At 53.1% G+C, this 22032-nt stretch overlaps 1 protein-coding gene across 3 annotated transcripts in view; it reads right to left on the bottom strand.

Moving 5' to 3' along the window:
* The window catches only part of LOC127586985 (mitogen-activated protein kinase kinase kinase kinase 2-like), a 50615-nt gene that overhangs the window by 26277 nt on the left and 2306 nt on the right, over positions 1–22032 (bottom strand). For all 3 annotated transcript variants that reach the window (XM_052045053.1, XM_052045051.1, XM_052045052.1), the window contains exons 2-6: positions 7790–7847; positions 4898–4988; positions 4201–4265; positions 3410–3465; positions 2953–3000 (exon numbers count right to left, since the gene is read on the bottom strand). In XM_052045053.1, coding sequence (XP_051901013.1) covers positions 2953–3000; positions 3410–3465; positions 4201–4265; positions 4898–4988; positions 7790–7847 — 318 coding nt within the window. The remainder of the gene's footprint in view (positions 1–2952; positions 3001–3409; positions 3466–4200; positions 4266–4897; positions 4989–7789; positions 7848–22032) is intronic.

Genomic DNA, 22032 nt, shown 5'->3' with positions numbered 1-22032 from the left:
TCAACAACTCATTGATGGCCCTGACCTGCGCCACAGATCCCAGACAGTGACCACTCCTAAATTGCCTGTTCTCCAGTAGGGGTCCAGTTACCGAGTCATACAGCATCGAGACAGCCCCTTTTGCCCCACCAAGTGTGGGAAGAAATTTCCACACTTATCCCATAACGGTAGGGCCCTGGGGAGTGTTATGGAACAGGGAGACCTAGGAGCGCAAGTGCATGGTTCCCTGAAAGTGGCATCACGGGTAGACAGGGTGGTGCAGAAGGCATTTGGCACACTGGCCTTCATCAGTCAGGGCACTGAGTTTAGGAGTTGGGACGTTATGCTGCAGTTGTATAAGTCATTGGTGAGGCCGCACTGAGAGTCCTGTGTACAGTTTTGGTCGTCCTGTTGCAGGAAGGATGTTATTAAGCTAGAAAGAGGTTTACCAGGATGTTGCCTGCACTTGTGGGCCTCAGTTACAAGGACAGGTTGGTAGACTTGGACTTTATTCCCTGGAACGTAGGAGATTGAGGGGTGACCTGACAGAGGTATATAAGATCATGAGGGGCATAGGCAGGGTGAAAGCACAGTCTTTTTCCCAGGGAGGGGGAGCTAAAAACAAGAGGGCAGAGGTTTAAGACCAGAGGCGAGAGATTTAAAAGGGACATCAGGGGCAGCTCCTTCACGCAAAGGGTGGTGCGTATTTGGAATGAGTTGCTGGAAATAGTGGTTGAAGCGGGCACATTAGTAACGTTTAAAAGCCGTCTGGATAAGTACATGGATGGGAGAAGTTTAGAGGACCATGGGCCAAACACGGGCAGATGGGAGCAGCTCACTGGGCAACACAGTCAGCATGAACAAGTTGGGCCAAAGGGCCTGTTTCTGTGCTGTGTGACTATTCACCAGCCCTAGGTCTGTAGACTTCTCTGCCTTGCCAATTCAAGTACTTGTCCAAATGGTTCTTAAATGCTGTGAGAGTCTCTGGCAGTGTGTTCCAGATTCCAACCACCCTGGGGGGGGGGGGGGGGGGGAGGTGGAATTCTTGCTCAGATCTCTTCTACACCTCCAACCCTTTACCTTAAACCCACCCCCCACTGGTCTTAGACACTTCTTCCACAGGTGGGGAGAAGATTTCTTACCATTTAACTTGTGCCCCTCATGATGTCGTACCCCTCCATCAGATTCCCCCCTCAGCCTCCGCTGCTCCAGGGAGAACAGACCCAGCCTCTCCAGTGTAACCGGAACACGCGTCCCAGGTGCTCCAATCTCCTCTGCGCCCTCTCCAGTGCAGCCAGCTCCTTCCTGTAGTGTGGTGACCAGGACGGCACGCAGTGCTCCAGCTGTGGCCTAACCAATGCTCCATAAAGTTGTACCACGATCTCCCTGCTCTGCTCCAGCTAACGAGGGCAAGAATCTGTACGCCTTCTCCACCACCCTCTGTTGCCATCCTTAAGGGTTTCTGGGTGTACACTGAGGTCCCTCTGTTCCTCGACACCCCTAGGGCCCTACCATTTACTGTGTATTCCCTACTCTAATTAGACTTCCCACACTTGCCAGGATTAATTCCATCTGCCACCACTCCGATCGATATCATTCTGTAGCCGAACACCACCAGCCTCACTGTCAACGCCACCACCAAATTCCACGTCATCTACAAACTTGCTGATCCTCCTCCATTCACATCCAAGTCCTGAATGTGAGTTGGAGGAGGAAGAGTTAGAAGCATTTCCTGGGAGGGTACCAGAGCATTCGGAGGATCTTCACATCCAAGCCAAGAACAGAGAGACACACACAGAGGGAAGAACGTGGCAAGAAATGCAGAGGGGAACGTTTTCCCGCGGCATTATTGGGATCAGGAATGTGTTGCCTGAAGGGGCAGTAACAAACAGCAAGTGTCCCCACATCAATCCCACCTGGGCTAATGCAACAACATGGAGACTGCAGACGCTGGACTCTGGAGCAACACACAAGTGCTGGAGGAACTCGGCGGGTCAGGTAGCATCTGTGGAGGGAAACGGACAGTTGATGTTTCGAGTCTAGTCCAGATGAAGGGTCTCGATCCAAAATGTTGACTGTCCATTTCCCTCCACAGATGCTGCCTGACCCACTGAGTTCCTCCAGCAGATTGTTTGTTAATGCAACAAAATCTGGGCTTTGTCTTTCCTAAGGGCATCGGTTCCCTGGTGCCGGACCTGGGATCATCCCGAGAATACGGGACTCCAGTTAATGTGGAGGATCTGGGGCTATTCTCCTTGGAGCAGAGCAGATTAAGGGGAAATTTAATTGGGGGCTTTCAAACTCATGAGGGGTTTTGATAGAGCAAAGGAAGGGAAATGAGAGAGACAGGAGTGTTGGAGAACAGAGAGACACACAGAGGGAAGAATGTGGCAGGAAATGCAGAGGGGAACGTTTTCCCGCAGCATTGTTGGCATCGGGAATGTGTTGCCTGAAAGGGCAGTGGGAGCAGGAATTTCTAAAGGGGAGAATTGGAAGGGAAAAGAACCAGAGGTGTGGGGAGAGCGCGGGAGAGTGGAACCGATTGGAAAGTTCTCTCCAAAGGCCCGGACAGGGGAAATGCACTGAAGCAACACACAACCTGCTGTACGAACTCAGCGGGTCGAGCAGCATCTGTGGGAGAGAAAGGAATTATCAGCATTTCAGGTCAAAGCCCTGCATTAATGGTCCTGATGCAGGATTTCGATCCAAAACGTCAACAAAAATTCTCCCCCCACAGATGCTGCTTGACCCTTTGAGTTCCTCCAGAAGATAGTTTGTTGCTCCAGATTCCAGCACCTGCGGTCTCAAGTCTCTCTGGATGGATTGAATGTGGCCGCAGAATATGATTCTGGAACAGGCACCGTGGCAGGTTTCCCTGCTGGACACAGGACATTCCAGTGGGATTGTCCCATCCCATCCTATCCTATCCCACTTGGGGATTCTCCACACCAGTTTCAGTGTCTCTGGAATTACCTTAATGTCTCGATGAATTTTCCCATTGCCGTGTAGATACTGGAGACCCTTAAAAACATAACATTATATCCAATTATTTGATAAATTAATTCCCGTCACATATCAAAAAAATATCCAGAGTGAAGCTCCTTCTACACCGTCCCATCACACACTCCTGGGTCAGACAAAAAGTGAAGCTCCCTCTACACCGTCCCATCACACACTCCCGGGGTCAGACAAAGAGTGAAGCTCCCTCTACACCGTCCCATCACACACTCCCGGGGTCAGACACAGAGTGAAACTCCCTCTACACCGTCCCATCACACACTCCCTGGGTCAGACAAAGAGTGAAACTCCCTCTACACTGTCCCATCACACACTCCCGGGGTCAGACACAGAGTGAAGCTGCCACTGCAAACAAGAGTCCACCTGACGGGGAACTTGATATGTACCTCACCAAGTAACGCAGTGCACATACCTGAAGGGTTTCTCTGCAAACGTAGGCAATCTGTTTTTCCGACAGTGGACCTGTGACTGTGGCAGAGGGTACAACGTGTTAGAACGTGGTGAAGAACGCCCATCCCACTCTCACAATTGGGGCGGAGTTTCTGAGTTTGCTGCTGACTGCAGCCAAGCCAGTAACAACTCAAAAATGTGGATTAAATGCATCAAACAGTCCTGAATATCTGCCAGTTCAAAGTGGGTCAATTATCGGGAACACTACTGCACATTTTCCTGGGGAGGAGGTATTGAATGGAAAGAGTGCTGGATCTCTTGGGTTACGTTACGAATGGAGATTCCACAAACTAAGCTTGTCCCTTGAATTAAGGTTTTGATTCCAACTGAAGCGCTGGAAAACCATCCCCACTGGTTAGGGAGTTTGAGACGGGGAATGGGCAGAATCCGGAGGTCAGTTTTGGGACCGAAGATCAGAATGGTAGAAGGAATCCAAAAACTCTTCTCAAATGGCGTTGGGTCAGGACATTGAACGTTAAATGTTGAAGTTGAGAGATCTTTAATAAGAGATAAAGATGGGGTTTAGGGCAAGGTAATGGGATTCACTGAGGCTGGTGAATGTTCAGTTAGACCAATGGGCTGAATGGCCCGGTTATGACAGGTCAAAGTGGTGGGGGTGGGAAGTTTTTTGGGATGAGAGCACTAGTCCACAGAAGCTCCACCCAAACGTTCCCGAAGGAATTAATTGTGGTCTTGTTGCAGAGTTCCCCCAGAGTGTTGCCCTGGGATTGACCCCAGAGAGAGGTCACTCACCTTGGTAGATGTCCTGCAAGGATCCTGCCCCACAGAATTCCATGCAAATCCACAGCTTATTGTTCCTGGAAGGGACGAAGCAAAGGAAGGTCAGGTTCATTAACGTTCTGTTCTCCCCACCCCACCCCACCCCCGTCCCTCCCCTTCACCAGACAGCACGGGGGCAACAGGATCTCAACGGCCCCACCCCACACCAGCACCTTCTGGTGGAGAACAAGGACACACCTGCTCGTGCTTTGGAAGAACGCAACGGTTCATGCCATCCTGGTGCTAGCCCTGGGTCAGTGGGAAAGCACAGTGGGGGGGGTGGCGAGGAGGGAGCGCCGCACCGCGGGAGGGACAGCGAGGAGGGAGCACCGCGCCACAGGATGTCCACCTTCCCAATGGGACATTACACCACCTCCCTTTTGCCCTCTTTGAGTGGATGTTTAAGATCCCATGAGCACTGATGGAAGGGGTAGGAAAGGAGATGACTTGGTGGAGGGGGAGGGGGGAAGAGGAGGGTCTCACATCTCTGGGGGCCCAACGTTTGACCCCACCCACATCGCTGGCAGTGGTCCTGGGTCGTTGGTTACCAAGTCCTTGTTCCCTATGTGATTGGGTGAAAGAACTCTGTGCACTGGGGCAGGAGGCTGGAGTAGGACACATGTCAGTCCTGGGACCTCTCCCCAGGGGCAATGGGTGAACCCAGACTCACCTGAAGTAGCTGCCAAAGTAGGCGACGATGTTGTGGTGTTTGCAGCCCCTCATCATGCTGATCTCCTGCTGCAGGGAGGACATGTCGTCACCTGTGGAGGGAGGGAAGAAGGGAGCCATTAATGGGGAGGGCCCATACTGCGGCCTGTTCTGTGGGGGTGGTGGGGGTGTCCCGTGGGCTGGGGGGGGGGGCGTCTGTGTGGTGGGCCCTCTCCCCATGGGGAGGGCTAGAAGCCCAGGTTTGGACAGGACATCTGCTTCACCGGGAGACCAGGTACGTCTCCTCACGTTGGAACCCTCCAAACCCTTGAACCTCAATCAACAAGAGCCTCCAACCAAAGGACCCTCCAGCTACGGGGCACTCCAAACCCTTGACCCGCCAACCCCTTGAACCTCGATCAACAAAACCCTCCAACCCCTCGACCCTTGTTTAACAAGACCCTCTAACTCCTCCAATCGCGATCAACAAGACCCTCAAACTACAGGACCCTCTTAACCCCCTGACCAATCCCTCAAAACTCCAACTCCTTGACCCTTGATTAACAAGTCCCTCCAATCGAAGGAACCTCTGATTCCAGAACCTTCCAAACCCTGAAGCATCCAACACCAGGACCAACGACACTCCAGCATCTTGACTCTCAACCAACAACACACCAAAACCAGAATACTCGTCTCCTGGAACCCTCCAAGTACAGCACCCTCCCACACCTCATCCCTCCAACATTTCAACCTCAATCAACCAGACCCTCCAACTCCAGGTGCTAAGACCCTCCTGTTACCTGATCGGGGACGTTAAATCTGACAGGATCCAAGAAAAAGTTGGATTCAAAATTAGGTAAGAGGCACAAAGCAAAGTACAATGGCCATTGTGGGTTTAGTGACGGGAGGTTTGAGCACAGCCGTGCTGTGCCGATCCCAGTGACAGGCTCTTTGCTCTGTGATATGCATCACTGGCCAGGACTTGCCCCATGATTGGGAATTCTGCTGCTGATTTCCACAATGGCAGTGTGATTAATCAGCGGGGAAAAATTCAAGGCTGCAGAACGGGTCTCAATGGGCCGGGCTGACGATGAATGGAAAATGGGGGGTGGGGGTGGGGGTGGGGGGGAGAAAGAAGTGTGAGGTGGTGGAGGGGTATCAATGTGGGGAATACACAATAACTATTACCAGCCTGGGGAGACTGGGGGACATCAAGAGGGGGAGCCAATACTTCAGTCAATGACCTTACTTCTGGCTAGGAGTTAAGTGACACAGATAAGACACCGAGGGAGTCTGACGGGGAAACCAGGAAGAGTTTCCCTCCTTTTGAGGGAAGAGGTCAATAATCAGGGGACGACAGTCGAAGGGTCAGAGGGGTAAATGTCCACCCAGGGGTGGTCTGTTATGTGCCCTGAAGGGGGTTGGAAGCAGAACTGCCCCACCCCACCAACATCTACACAGCAACAAGGTGGGTCTCTGACGAGCCGTGACCTTCAGGGACCAAGAACAGGGGTTAAAGCCAAAAAGCATCATTTATAGACAATACCCAAAATAGGTTTGTATGGGTCCAGCAGCGATTCCCTCGATCATTAACACCTTGGTTCATCCACATGGTCATTCATCTGGGGGTGGGCATGGACTCAATGGGCCAAAGGGCCTGTTTCTGTGCTGTGACTCTCTCTGTAGACTCGCTCACAGTCGCCTTACCTGTTGCAATCACGAAGAGGGCGTGCCAGTGACTCTACTTTCTTAGATGCTTAAGGAGATGTCACCGAACACTCCAACAAGCTTCTACAGATGCACTGTAGAAAGTATCCTGACTGGCTGCATCATGGTCTGGGACGGCAAGAGGCTGCAGAGAGTAGTGGACGCAGCCCCAGTCCATCACAGGCACAGCCCACCCCCTCCCCCCCCCCCCAACCCCCCGCCACCACTAACAGCATCTACAGGAGGTGCTGCCTCAACAAGGCAGCAACACACCATGCCCGGCCTGCTGAGTTCCTCCAGCATCTTCATGTTTTTTCATCTAGATTCCAGCAGCTGCAGTCCTTTATTTCTCTGGCAACACATCTATCCTGGGCCCAACATACTGATGCAATCACAAAGACACAAGACATACTAGTAGATACAAAGACTCTTACAAATTTCTACAGATGTGTTGTGGAGAGCATTCTGACTGGTTGCATCTCAGCCTGGTATGGAGGCTCCAATGCACAGGATCGCAAGAGGCTGCAGAGGGTCATAGACTCAGCCAGCTCCATCACGGGTACAACCCTCCCCGTCATTAAGGACATCTTCAAGAGGGTGGCATCCGTCACTAAGGACCCTCACCATCCGGGACATGCCCTCTTCTCGTTACTACCAGCGGGGAGGAGGTACAGGAGCCTGAAGACCCACACTCAACGATTCAGGAACAGCTTCTTCCCCTCCACCATCAGATTTCTGAACGATCCTTGAACACTACCTCGTTATTCCTTTTTCTGCACTATTTATTTTGGTAATTTATAGATTTTTACGTCTTTGCACTGTACTACTATGTCACTGATAATAAATCTGATTCTGTCATCAAGGATCCCCACAATCCATGCCATGCCCTCTTTTCGCTGCTACTGTCGGGCAGGAGGTACAGAAGCCGGAAGTCCCACACCACTGGGTTCAGGAACAGCTAGTTTCCAACGGGACACTACGGACCACCTCTTGCAATGCTGTGGAGGTCTTCAATTGTGTCTTTGCTTTTTATGCATGAAGGTCTTGCTTTTGCATTGTCTTTTCTCCCCCACTGTATGGTATAATTTGTGTACAACTTATGTTCTGTGTGTTGTCTGTTCCTATGTGCCTGTGATGTTGTTTCTTTGTACCTGTACCTGACTGAACTCACACACACGACAATAAACTCGACGACCCATCAGCTTACCAGGATCCAGCTTAATGATCTTGACGGCGGACAGCTCGCTGGTCTCTGTGTTCCGAGCCTGAAGGACGGAGGGAATGAGAGTTAAAAGCAAATTCCATAACGTTCGGAAGGGGCTGGAGACTCAGCAAACACCCGCAGACGCTGGGAAATCTGAAATAAAATGCAGGAGATACCAGCAGGCCAGATAGCATCTGTGGGGAGTGAAACAGAGGTTCCAGGTCGACGGCACTACATGAGGAACGATCGTCAACCTGAAACATCACCCGCTTTTTCTCTCTCCACAGATGCTGCCTGACATGCTGAGTACATCCAACATACCTTGTATTAACCGGTTATATCCCAGCTGAGGTCACCTGGATCGACAGTGCAGAAACCACAATGACTACAGAGGAGAACTGGAGGCAGACAGTGCACCTGCTGCTGTTCCGCCCACAATGTGCACAGTCCGATCCCACAAATAACAGCTAACAAGTTCGTTGGTTCAATGGAGGAGGTTGTGGGAAAGAAGTTTGGCCCAGGACACCTCACTGTGAGAGGGGGCACTGTGGGAGGAGCGGCTGGGAGGGAGTGCTGCGCCGAGGGAGGGGCGGCGGGGAGGAAGCGCCGCGCCGAGGGAGGGGCGGCGGGAAGGAAGCGCCGCGCCGAGGGACAGGTGGCGGGGAGGGAGCAGCGTTGAGCAGGGAGCCACGCCGAAGGAAGAAAAGGAACATCGTTATCCCCCCCACCCCACCCCACTCCCGTGTCCTGGAACACCGCCCCCCTCCCCTGAGCTGAAGCAGAAGAACAGCCCAGTTCCACACGCCTGTCTACGAGAGACACGAGAAGCTGCTGGAATCTGGAGCAACAAACACATCCCAGCCCTGATGCAGAGGGTTTCGACCCAAAACATTGACAATTCCTTCCCCCCCCCCCCACCCTCCCCCCTCAGGTGCTGCTCGATCTGCTGAGTTCCTCCAGCAGATTATCTGTTGCTGTCTACGGGAGCTTTCTGTGCACAGGTTGACTACCCACCCGCCCTCTCGTCATGAGCAGCCAAGAAACAGATGAGCTGCTCTGCTTGTAATGTGTGTGTGTGTGTGTGTGGGGAGGGGAAGATGGAGGGGGAAGGTGCTACGCAAATGCACTTATTTCTTCATAACCGGCTACAGTTTCAAAACAGGAAGCTCTGCTGCAGATCAGAGGAGCTGACAACAGAGAGGGTGCTTGAGTCGGAGGTAGGAGGGGCTTGTCCCATCACAGTCACCAGCAGCCAAGGAGAGGGGGCAGGAGCCAACCTCCCACCTCCTCTCTCCTTCCTGGGAGGAGAGACACACCCGTCTCCCCACAAGCACCTTCACCCCAGCAGCAGTGGAGGGAACTGAGGGCGTTTCCTCTCCATGACTCGTCACCGAACACCCTAACAAACTTCTACAGATGTACTGTTGAAAGTATCCTGACTGGTTGCATCAGGGTCTGGCACGGCAATTCGAATGCACAGGAACGCAAGAAGCTGCAGAGAGTAGTGGACTCAGCCCAATACATCACGGGCACATCCCTCCCCACCATCGGGAGTATCTACAGGAGGCGCTGCCTCAAGAAGGCAACTTCCATCACCAAAGATCCCCACCATCTGGGCCGTGCCATGCCTTTAACATTTGGTCCAGCACCCCAACGTGACACTCACTGCACTGCCGACTGGTGAAGTGCCCACCGGTGCTGGCTGTCTGGATTAGATGGGTGGGGCACAAGCCCCAAAGGATCCCAGCACCAACGAGAGTTCCTTCCTGGCATCCAGGGCCAGTGTTCATCCATCCCCACAGAGGAAGCCTTGCCACTTGTGGGAGCTTGCTATCCAATTTGTTTTCACATTCTAATAGAGTTTACACTTCACCCCAAGTACTTCATCCCTTACTGCAAATGTTCTAAGATTGTGCTGTCCCTGCCCTGGGAGTGTGTGATGGGACGGTGTGGAGGGAGCTTCACTCTGGGTCTGACCCCAGGAGTGTGTGATGGGAAAAGTGGTGTGTTGCTTCTGTGAAGTCTCCTCCCGTTTCCTGTGTTATCAGGGAGGTTGGCTGAAGGGTTGTTTCCCATGGAGGGGGAGGTGCTGGCTTTCTGTGAGGTAACCACCTTCCTCTTGATGGTTTCCTGTACTCTGCAAACCAACAACTCAGCACAGTGGCCCTGGCAATGGAACAGGTTCGATACACTGGTTCTTTGAGCGCCCACGCAGAAAGGAAGATCTAGCACTGATCATCTCCCATTGATGACCCAACACCGGGCACACAGCAAGTACACAATCCCAAGATCAATAAGGTGTGTTCATCAGGGTTTCAAAGGTTAACCAGACTGTATCAGTTTGGTGCACAGAATTCCAGTCAGACCACAGCCCAACATCCCCCAAGCTCTGAAAGGGTCTTTAACAATCTCAACTGGCAGCCTCAGAGCCATCACACTAAGCCCTTCATTCACTCCCAACAGACCCAATCTCCTTTCAATCTGCACCCATTGGTGAATTAATTGAAATAGTCACAGTGCATGGGAATTTGAACACCCCATCTGGTTCAGTAATGTCCTTTGGGAAGGATTAACTGCTGCCATAAGCTAACTTGCCCTGTATGTGACTCCAGCCCCACCGTGATAGGACTGCTGCAAACTGAAGTGGCTGCCCTGTTGTATCAAACAAGTGATCACATCTTTACCTCAAGTTAGTGATGGGCAATTAATGCTGGGCCATGCCAGGTTCATGGGGTTGATTCTGCACCAGCTGTTTAATTATCCTGCTATTATCGGGAGAAGGTGCTGTATTTTGTCCTTTCGAAGAAGTTAGTTTTAATTACTGTAGGTAGATTGCTTGCTGTGAATCATTCCCACCCATGACTGGATGGATGTAACAGCAGTGTCTCACAACCCAGCACGAAAAGAAGTTTCCACATCCTATGTCCCAGAGTTTATCACCATTAATGAGGTACTTTCTGAAGCACAGTCACTGTTGTACTGCAAGAGCTAGGGGAGTCAATCCATGCACAGCAAGATCCCATAGTGCTGTCACAACAGCCAAATAACCTCTCAGTCCCCACCTCTCCAATGATGAGGTGCTCCCTCACTACTCCTGAAGCGCGGCGCTCCCTTCTCGCCGCCCCTCCCGCAGCGCGGCACCAACAACACACTCAGATGACAGGTTGGATGCCCTACAGAGGGAACATGGAGTGAATCCGATGCGTTTTGCTGAGGCAGTGATCAGCGACACCGTTAACCACAGCCACCTTCCTGTGTTTCTGCGTGGTGGGGCAGGCTGGGAGGAGCTGGCGAAGGCCTGGCTTGTTTTTACAGCAGGGTGCACTCCAGAACAGTTTCCCCTTTCACACATTCACACGGGTGAGTTTTTGACAAACTTGTGTCAGTCACACACAATCCCTGATATACACCGCTCAGGCCTGCACACATACAGACAGTACCAAGCGGAACCACATAGTCACAGTCAAATAAACACACCCACATGTGTGGCAGTTTCCATCAGGAAATTGAACCCGTGCAATTCGACTGCAACGGCGTCACAGCCAAGTTCCCACCTACCCCCCGCCCATGATCGATTCCCCTGCTAACCCCACGTGAAGTCTACATGTAGAACCTGATCCAATTAACCCCTAACTGTTGACCTGCATTGGATCGCAGGTCATGCCAGCTGTGTGCCCTGACATGGGGAAGTGTGGGGCAGTTACCCAGTACCAGGGCTCTCAGGTCACTGGACAGGAGGGGAATTTTAGCCCGCACTTTCTCAGGGTTTTTAAAGCCAAAATCAATCAGTTAATTGGGCTGCCACAAGAAATTTGGGCTCAGTATTAATCATCAGCGTGTGGAACTCAGGAACTAAAAGGAACAATAACAATTCCTGTAAAGTTTCAGTCATCTGAAACCTAGGAGCACGTTACAGTTCACAGGGTGAAGCTCCCTCCACACTATCCCATCACACTCTCCCAGGGTCAGACAGAGGGTGAAGCTCCCTCTACACCATCCCATCACACTCTCCCAGGGTCAGAGGGTGAAGCTCCCTCCACACTGTCCCATCACACTCTCCCAGGGTCAGACAGAGGGTGAAGCTCCTTCCACACCGTCCCATCACACTCTCCCAGGGTCAGACAGAGGGTGAAGCTCCCTCCACACTGTCCCATCACACTCTCCCAGGGTCAGACAGAGGGTGAAGCTCCCTCCACACCGTCCCATCACACTCTCCCATCACACTCTCCCAGGGTCAGACAGAGGGTGAAGCTCCCTCCACACCGTCCCATCACACACTCCCGGGGTCAGACACAGAGCAAAGCTCCCTCCACACCATCCCATCACACACTCCCGGGGTCAGACACACAGTGAAGCTCCCTCCACACCGTCCCATCACACTCCAAGGGCATGGATTAGACAGAGTGAAACTCCGTCATCTTGAGTCACAAGAACACAAGAAACTAAAAGGAGGAGGAGGCCACTCAGCCCCTCAAGCCTGCCCCACCATTCAATATGATCATGGCTGATCTATGCTGCTCTGAACTCCTCTTCTGTGCCAGTTCGCAGTAACTCTCAATTCCTTGATCTTTCAAAATATTTGTCTATCTCTACAAATACGTCTAATAATCCGGTCTCCACCACCCTCTGGGCAGAGCATTTCGGAGATTCACTGCCTTCCTAGGGAAGGTATTTCTATACGGGTCTGTTATAAACCACCAGTCCCTTATTTTGTAACTCAGTCCCCTTGTTTATGTATCTCCCAGATGGAAACATCTCAACATCTACCCTGTCAAACCCTCTTAGGATCTTATACGTTTGAATAATGTTACCCCCAATTCTTCCAGACTTCAAGGAATACAGACCCAAAGTGTCTAGGACTGAGCAGGCAGTCCCCCTGGCTCTGGGCAAGGGGTGCGCTGTGGGCAGGACCTTGTTGTAGGTGGACCCCTGGAGCTACACGTCTGGATATCCTGCCCTTCATTCCCCTCAAGCTCCTCCTCCCGCACCTGCAGCATCTGGGGAGAGGCGAGGACGGGGATCACCCGGTCTTTGGGAGAGCAGCCTCCTCCGCCACATCTTCTCCTTCTGCCGCCAGCTGTTCATGCAGCCAGCACAGGAGGAGGACACAGAGGGACTAGTTCCAGGGGACATCCCACTGCGTCTGCTGGACCTCGGACAGAGCGCGGAACTGTGCCTGCAAGGAGGTGGGACCTGTTCGGAAGAACTGCCCCCCAACCCCTGCGATGTTGCTTCCACCTCGGAGGTCCTAGGTGATACTTTTACTCCTCCAGTCCTGCCTGCACTCGTGGGCATGGGGGCTGGCAAGGAGCGAGGGGGACCTTCCAGGCGAAGGGAAGGTGCAGAGGAAAGCAAAGCCTCCCAAGGCACATTCCCAATCCTCAGCTCACCTTCAGACCTCGCTCTGCAGTGGCCAAGCTGAGAATTGAGGGAGGATCAGACAGAAGAAGGGGTTTGGACACAGACCTCCTCAGTGATGGACGTCTCCAAGCCTCTGCAACCCTTGGAGGGTAGATGAGGCAGCGGAGGGAGTTGTCCTGAAGGGCAGGTGCCAAGACTTTCCTCACCATGGTGGTCATGAGGGTTGGGCAGGGGTCTCCAGCTCACTGGATAAGGGGAACAGGAGACCCCAATAAAATCACCCCTCCCATGGTGCTGAGGGTGCCCCTATGGCTGGTGTTGGGGTGGGGGTGGGTTTAGAATGTAGTAAAGCACCAGCACAGGAACAGGCCCTTCGGCCCACCATATTGTGCCAAACTAATTAAACTAGTAATTAAACACACAACTAATCTCAATGTCCACATCCCTCCACTCTCTGCACATTCGTGTGCCTAAGAGCCTCTTAAACACCTCTATCATATTTGCTTTCACCACCACCCCGGCAGCACATTCCAAGCACCCACCACTCTCTGTGTAAAAAAAACTTACCCCAGCACATCTCCTTCGAACTTACCCCCCTCACCCTAAGTGCACGCCATCTAGTATTAGACATTTCCACCCTGGGTTGAAAAATACTGGCTGTCTACTCAATCTATGCTCATGATCTTATCATAATCTTATAAACTTCTGTCAGGTCTCCCCTCAGCCTTCGCCACTCCAGAGAAAACAACCCAAGTTTGTCCAACCTCTCCTTATAGCTCATACCCTCTAATCCAGGCAGCATCCTGGTAAACCTCTTCTGCACCCTCTCCAAAGCCTCCACATCCTTCCTGTAATGGGGTGACCAGAATTGAACGCAATACTCCAGATGTGGCCTAACCAGAGTTTTATAAAGCTGCAACATAACTTCCTGACTCTTGAACTCAGTGCCTCAACCTCAAGGCAAGCATGATGTACGCCTTCTTAACCACCTTATCAACTTGTACAGCCACTTTCAGGGGGCTATGGACTTGGATCCCTAGATCCTTCTGTATATAAACTCTGTTAACGGTCCTGCCATTAACTGTGTACGTCCCGTGAAGCCAAATGGGTGCATCTCCTTCTGCTGTTGGGACAAGAAAGAGGGCATAGCTGCTGAAGGTCAGCTCCTCCGAGATCTCCAGTTGACCAGAGATTCAGGGAAATGATGCAAATAGTGCCCTGATGTCTGACCTTACAGAGGTGTATAACATCATGAGGGGCATAGACAGGACGAATGCAGTCCTTTTCCCTAGGAAAAGGTAACCAAAAACTAGAGGTCATAGGTTTAAGGTGAAAGATTTACCCGAGGGACAACTCCTACGCACAGAGGGTGGTCCGTATAGGGAACGGGCTGCCAGAGGAAGTGGGTGAGGACATTTGAACAGGTGCATGGATAGGAAGGGTTTAGAGGGATATGGGCCAAATGGGACTAGCTTAGATGGGAATCTTGGTCAGCACGGACAAGTTGGTCTGAAAGGCCTGTTTCCGTGCTGTGTGATTCTGTGGTCCTCCGGATGACGGTGGGGTAGGGGAGAGCTGTCTCTCTCTGCCTCAGCACCAGTCTCCGGCTGGACCTCCGGAGCCAGTGGTGGTGGGGCCAGCCAGCAGCCTGATGACCGAGGTGGAGGGGGATCTTGTCCCGTCGCCCTGATTCCCCAGAGAAGCCCGAGGAGGATTCCTCCGCCATTCATCCTGGGGGTGAGACCGTGATGGGGGTGGCACCAGCTGGTGAGGCAGAGATACCCATAGCACAGTGTGGGGTGGGCAGGTTGGCCTTTGGCAGTGACTACCTGGATGAGGAAAGGGATTTGGTATGGGCACTGGAGGAGGATTTAGAGTCCATCACCAGTGAGGCGGTGGACACCTTCAGGCCCCCTTCCCGAGTCTCCCCTCATCCCCATGGGAGAACTTCTGGACCTCCTGGAGAACACCTGGGCTTGCCGTAATAAAGTCCAGCTGGAAATCAAATTGAACTGGCACTGCTCATTGGATCTGTCAGTGCCGCCCTCAAGAAGATGGTTAGGGGTACAGACCTGGCTCCAGCTGGGCAGCCCTGGTTCAAAGGGTTCCTCGCTGGGCTGCCGAGGGACGAGGGTGCCGAGTGACTCCACTCCCTCCCCAACAGGGTGTCGGTGACGGGACTTAAAGTGTTCTTGACATGAAGATCACCATCACCAGTCTCAACGTCAGTGGCACCAGGGGGGTCTCTCCATCCTCAGTGAAGGGAGATGCATAGAGAGCTTCCTGCAGGAAGCCCAGACCATTTGAGGAGACAAAGCTTCCTGGCTCCTGGAGTGGCGAGGGGGAGATACAGGAGTCACCTTGGTTCAATTTCCAGTGGGGGTGGCTATCTTGTTGGCCCCAGCTTTCCAGCCAGAGACCTTGGGGGTCAAGGTGCTTGTGCCACCACTGTGCGCCTGGATGGCGTGCCGTTGCACTCTGTGAGTGTGTACACCTCCAGGCACAACACAACGCAAACGTGCTTCTTTCGAGAAGCGTCCACTCTCTTGAGGTCGATCGATAGTGGCGGGTGCATCATCCTCAGGGCTGGGGAGGGGTGTGAATTTCAATTGTACCCCCAGCTTGGAGGAGGTTTGGAGAATTCTCCATCCCCGCACCAGTGCTTTCACCCTGAGGTCTGGAGCAGGCGGCTCTTGAATCGATGGTGCCATACTCAGACCACCACCCAGTGTGGGCAGGTCTACCTCTTCACACACAGGTGGGGTCTGGGTATTGGCACCTCCACCACCAGTGACTGGGGATGAGTGACCAGGATTCGTTCTGTTGGTTCTGGAGAAGGAAGCGGGGGGGCTTCTCCTCCCTGAGGCTATGGCTGGATGTGGGCAAGACTCAGACCCGTCTCTGCTGTCAGGAGTCCAAGATTGGGCACCTTGAGACAGAAGCGCTCAACTCGGCGTTCCACCTGGGTCAAGCTATCAAGGACCCAGCCCTGTGGCGGACATACAGATAGAAGGGTACACTGAGGGACCTGCAGCTGAAGAGGTCCTGAGGTGCATACAGGAGGGTGTGGGTCCAGATCCTGCACCATTCAGACTGCGTCTCTCTCACTGTCTACCTGCTGGTAGAACGGAGGTGGGGGTTCCATAAGCAGCTGGTGCTGATGGGTGACGACAGCTCCTCAATCACGGATCGGGGGGGAATGGGAGACCCCGTCCACTCTTTCTACGGGACTCTATTCTCTCCGGATCCATCTGGCGCAGAGGTTTATTGGGGGGGGGGGGGGGGGGGGGGGGGGGGGGGGCCTGCCAAAGGTCAGCCCAGAGGTCACCGATCTGCTGGACGTCCCGCTGACGTTGGAGGAGCTGACCAGTGCCCTGCACCAGCTCCGGAGGGGCAAGTCCCCAGGGGCTGGACGGGCTGACTGAGGAATTCCTCATGGCCTGCTGAGATGTCCGGGGGGGGGGGGGGGGGGGGAGGGGCGCGACTACAAGTGGGTCCTGGGGGAAAAGCCTGGCAACCCGGTAGATGGCACAGGGCGGTCACAGTCCTGCTCCTAGAGGGTCAATCTCTGCCTCCTAAGGAAACTGACACACAGTCTCCCTCTTCAGCATCGATAACAAGGGCTTCACCCACACCCTGTCCACCCATCGGGGCTCTGTCCTGGCCCACATGATGCATCCCAGCCAGTCCAACAGTCCTGGGCCGGTCCATTCAGGACAACATCCATTTGGTCTGGGATCTGGTTCACCTGTCCCAGAGGGCTGGTCTATCAGTCGCCTTTCTCCCCCTCGACCAGGAGAAGACGATCGACAGGGTGGATTGCAAATAACTTTTCAGGACTCTGTGCAATCTTGGACTCGAGCAGTATTTCGTGGGCTGGGTCTGAAGGTGGAGCTGGAGGTGAAAGTCCCCACCCGGCTAGGGCGCTGGACAGGACTCCTCCGAGTGCTTTCCTACTGCGGACAAGCCCTGGTCATAAACCAACTGGTGGCCTCCGTGTTGTGGTACCAGTTGGTCACTCCGGTCCCACTCCCTGCCTTTGCTGCCCAAGACACAGAAGAAGTTGGTGGATCCTTCTGGGGCAAGGGGAACCCACTGGGCCTCTGTCGCAGCTCTGAGTCTCCTGATTGGGGGTGGTCAGTGTGTGTCCGTACCCAGGCGGTGACTCTGTATCCTTGGACCCCGTACGTAGAGCACCCTCCCAGGTGGCATGCGCTGGCAATGCATTCTTCTGCCAGGGGCACAGCCTTCAGGGTGGCACACAGCTCCCAGTGGCAAACAACAGCCCTGCTGCTCTGTGGGAGTTGCCCGCCTTTCACATGGAGTCTGGAACATGGTGGTCTCCGATACAAGTGCTGCCCCACCCGTCCGGTACTCTCGGGGGCGGGAAGGAGTCACACGTCTGACTGAAGCCACCTCTTCAGAATTCCTCCGTGACGTTCCACACTACGGGCTGCTCCTGCATGCTCTCACTTCCTCACCCTTGCCTGCCGTCTGGTTACGCCACGCCGGTCCACTCCGTTACCCGGCAAGCAAGGGGGTGTCTCCAGTGGAGGTCTCTCCCCACACAGGAGCCCTCCCTCTTTACATCAGGAACTTGGGGTGGAGAGCGTTGCACAGAACAGTGCCCAGCAGCTGTTTATGTTGGTTCATGGACCCCCCAGGCCCCCTGTCACTTCTGCACCCTGGAGGAGTCCGTGTTCCACATACATCCAGAGTGAGAGGTTGCAGCATCTGTCTGAAGGGGGCTGCTCCTCAAGTTCTGGCTGCACTTCAGCCCCATGCTCCTGATCTTTGGGCACCCAATGGGGAGGGGGGTTGGGTTGGCGGGGAACCTCCCCCTTCAGTCTAATCCCCGGCCTGGCCAAGGTGGCCATTCACAGGTCAGCAGGCCATCGAGGGTTCCGCCTGCCTGCCCCTCTTCCCAAGGGTACGTCCGTGTCTGTGTGTCCCTGGAGAGGGGAGCACACGGTGTCCACAAGCTCTCTGGAGGCCTTCCGGGACCAGTGGGCAATGCAGGGGCTGGAGTACACCTTTGGATAGCAAGGGAAGAACTTTGTGCCTTTCCTAATCAAGTTATTTTACAAGAAAAGTAACAAACAACCAAAACAAAAAGGCACACAAATCGAGGACTTGCCCTTGAAAGCTACAAAGATGTACATTAGATATAAATAAAGTTGCCTTTGCTCTGCAACCTTACAAAACGGTTCCGAAACTCATTCTGAAGTAGTGGGGATGTTTCTAACCGGAAAACCACAACTAACTGAACTGTTTACTTCCTTCACTCATCGCCTTCCCTTCATCCCTCTCCCCGTGCCAATTATCCAGGCTGCCTCAATGCCCGGTTTGTCCTGCTCTCCCCGCAGACTGGCGTTGGGATGTGAATGCCACCTCAGCCACCCAGAGGGCCAGCACTCTCTGCTGACCGTTCCACATGGGGAGAGCCAGGTGCCGGCTGCTGACTCAACCGTGAAGGGGCAGCCTCCATCAGTCGGGCTTGTGTATGGGTGCGCCTCACGGGCAGGAAGGATGGGGAGGGTCGGTGTGAGGGGTGGGTGGGGATTGTGGGTTACCAGGTTCTGAAGGGGCCGAGAACGAGAGCTCCCAGGCCACACCTCCTCCCCACAACCGAGTTAAGTCATGCTCTCCAGCGCAGGCTGAGGTTGCCTGCTGCCTTCTTCATGTACAAACCAGAGCAACAAACAACCTGCCCGACAAACTCAGCGGGTCGTGGAGGGAGAGAAGGGAATTGCTGATGTTTCAGGTCGAAATTCTGCAATGCGTCTCCACAGGAAAGCCAGACCCCTCCCGTCTGCTGAGTTGGTTTCCTCACTTGACTGCCCCATTGACAAAGACACCGGCACAGTACTGGGATCTCCCCCTCCTGGCTCAGTTTGCTTGCTTGAACCCCTGGCGAGGAAGGGCTCCAGGAAGGAAACTCAGTGTTGTGGATCAGGTGGGGATCGCTAGGGGAAAGCGGTGTGAGCCAGCTGGTGAAACATCGACCCAGGTTCTCACTGTGTAGGGACGTGCTGGTGCCCCGCCCCACCCCCACCCTTTCAGCCACCGAATTGGGCTGGTTTGTGACAGCTCCCTTGTTCGAATAGCCACATCCAACTGGCTGACGCATCTGAGGTTTCTTCCGTTGGTCACTGAGCTTGGCACTGGTCAAGGCTGCAGAGGTGCCTGGAATGGCTGGTGGGGTGAAGTGGTGCCTCATGCAACAAGTCTGTGGCTCCCCCCACAGCACTGGCACTGTCTCACCCAACCTCCTACACATCGCTGCCCCAGCCTCCAGCCGAGCTCACCCTCCTTCACTATTTGCAAATCTCCTTCCTTCCCCCTGATATTGCGACACCTTGAGACACTTCACAAAGCTCCTGAAATGCAAATTCTGTTATTGATTTGCAGAAGACAAAACCTGCAGATGCTGGGAATCTGAAACTAAAAGAGAAAGTGCTGGGGAAAAAAGACTCAGCAGGTCAGGCAGCATCTGTGGACAGAAAACGAGGCCCACCACATTTTGTCTTTGTTTGTGTCACAAGAACACAAGAGGACAGGAGTAGGCCACTCAGCCTGTCTAGCCTGCACTCCTATTCAACAAGATCATGGCTGATCGATGCTGAACTCAATTCAGTTTCTGTACCAGTTACTGCAGCCTAGTGCAGGACTGTGGCATTCACACTTCCCAAAGCTCCCTGGTCTCCAGCCAGTGCCAAGTGCCCCAGGTTCTGCACCTGAAGTGCTGCTGAAGGGAGATGGACGCATTCAGATTTAGTGGTATTTGAACCACTGCAATCTCTACAGAATCCAATTCCAATGATTCTGTGCTGCTGCTACAAAAAGCTCATTTTCGTGGCATTTATACCCTTGGTATATATGCCCATGACAATAAACTTGAACTTGGTAGCTTTGATGTTTCCTTTGGCTGGGGTGTCTTGAACCAAGGGTCAGTGTCTCAAAATAAGGGGCTAGTCTTTCAGGACAGAGGTAAGAAGAAATTCCTTCACCCAGATGGCAAATTCTCTACCCAAGAGGGCAGTGGGGGCTCAGTCACTGAGGACATTCTAAACACATCACCAAGTTCTTCAATATTAGAGGACATGCATCGGTGCAGGAAATTGGCACATAGGTAGAAGGTGATTCCTACAGAATTGGGGAGCAAACAGGAGGGACCAAATGGATTTCTATTTCTTACGTTCTCTGTTATAGGGTGCAATCTCTACAGAATCCAATTCCACTGATCTGCTCAGTCACCAGCCTCATGGCTGCAGGGAGTAGTGGACACAGCCCGGTCCATCACGGGCATGGCCCTCCCCACCACAGACAGCATCTACAGGAGGCGCTGCCTCAGGAAGATAGCATCTATCATCAAGGATCCCCAACATCAGGGCCATGTCCACTTCTCCCACTGCTCAGGAGATACAGAAGCCTGAAGTCCCACACCACCAGGTTCAGGAACAGCTACTTTCCTACAACAATCAGGTTCTTGAACTGACCTGCACAACCCTAACCCTACCTCAGCAACAGGACACTACGCACCACCTCTTGCAGTACTGTGGACTTGCCTCTGATTGTGTCTTTGTTTTGCACAGAGATCTTGCTTTTGCAGTGTTTTCTCCCACCTTCCCCCCCCCCACCCCCCAAATGTATGGTTTAATTTTACGTACAATTTATATTCAGTGTTGTCTGTGAAGTTGCTGCAAGTTTTTCATTGTACTGTATCTCACCATACTTGTGCACATGACAATAAACTCAACTTGACTCATGTCCCAACTCACCCATCATCCCCTGACCTACTCTAGATCCCAGTTAAGCAGTGCCTCTATTTTAAAACCGTGTCACACTGTTTCCTCATCCAGCCCGCAAATCCTCCGAGATCTCTGTGCTCCTCCGACTCAAGTCTCTTGTGGATCCCACTCCCCATCATTCCACCGTTGGTGGCCGTGCCTTCAGCTGCCTGGGCCTCGAGCTCTGGAATTCCCTCCTGAAATCTCTCCACCTCTCTCTGCTCCATTAAAATGCTCGGTAAAACCAGGTTCTTTGACCAAGCCTCTGAACGCCTATCCCAACGTCTCCTTCCTTGGGTGTGTCTTTGCTCAACGGTCCTGCAAAGAGCCTTGAGCCCTTTTTCTTAATCTATATCCTCCCATAGTTCGGTTTCCCTGGATACCGGGGAAGCCTCAACACGAGAGAGACTGCAGATGCTGGAAATCAGAAGCAATGCACACAAAATGCTGGGGGATCTCGGCAGGTTAGGCAGCATCTATGGAGGGAAATGAACAGTCGATGTTTTGGGCCAAGACCCTTCATTAGGACTAGACAAACCACCACCTGCCAATCTAGTGGCCTCTTACATCCACCTGGGGATACACTGTTTAACATCCCATTCCAAAGAGCCCAACACAGTGTGACACTCCCCTGGCACTGCCTATGCAATGCTACAGCACTCCCTCAGCACCACCCCTCTGAAATATATGCTGCTCCCTCCGTACTGCTCCTCCGACAGTGCAGAACCACTACCCCTCTGAGTACATGCTACTCCCTCTGCATTGCCCCCTCAATAGCACGGAACTCCTCCTCGCCACCCTTCTGATTAAATGCTTCTCCCTCCGCACTGCCCCTCCAACAGTGTGGAGCTCCCAATGGGATCAATTTTGATTTGGGAAGGAGTGGGACCGGGACAGGGAGAGACCACTGTACATTAAACCCATTAACTCTAATCAAAAATCTACTTTAAACACAGGACACTCATAGGAATGAGGCTCAGCACCGCTAGACTGAAACGTTAGATGCCCCTGCGTTTAAAGGAAAGAGAAAGCCAGAGGAAACAGAGCGGAAACAACAGGGGCAGGCAGAGATATCGGCTTCTGCTTTCGACATGG

This window comes from Pristis pectinata, chromosome 38 (genome assembly GCF_009764475.1).
Source record: "Pristis pectinata isolate sPriPec2 chromosome 38, sPriPec2.1.pri, whole genome shotgun sequence".
NCBI lineage: Eukaryota > Metazoa > Chordata > Chondrichthyes > Rhinopristiformes > Pristidae > Pristis > Pristis pectinata.
Note: the sequence above shows the minus strand (reverse complement) of the source record. Positions and strands in the feature narration are given on the sequence as shown.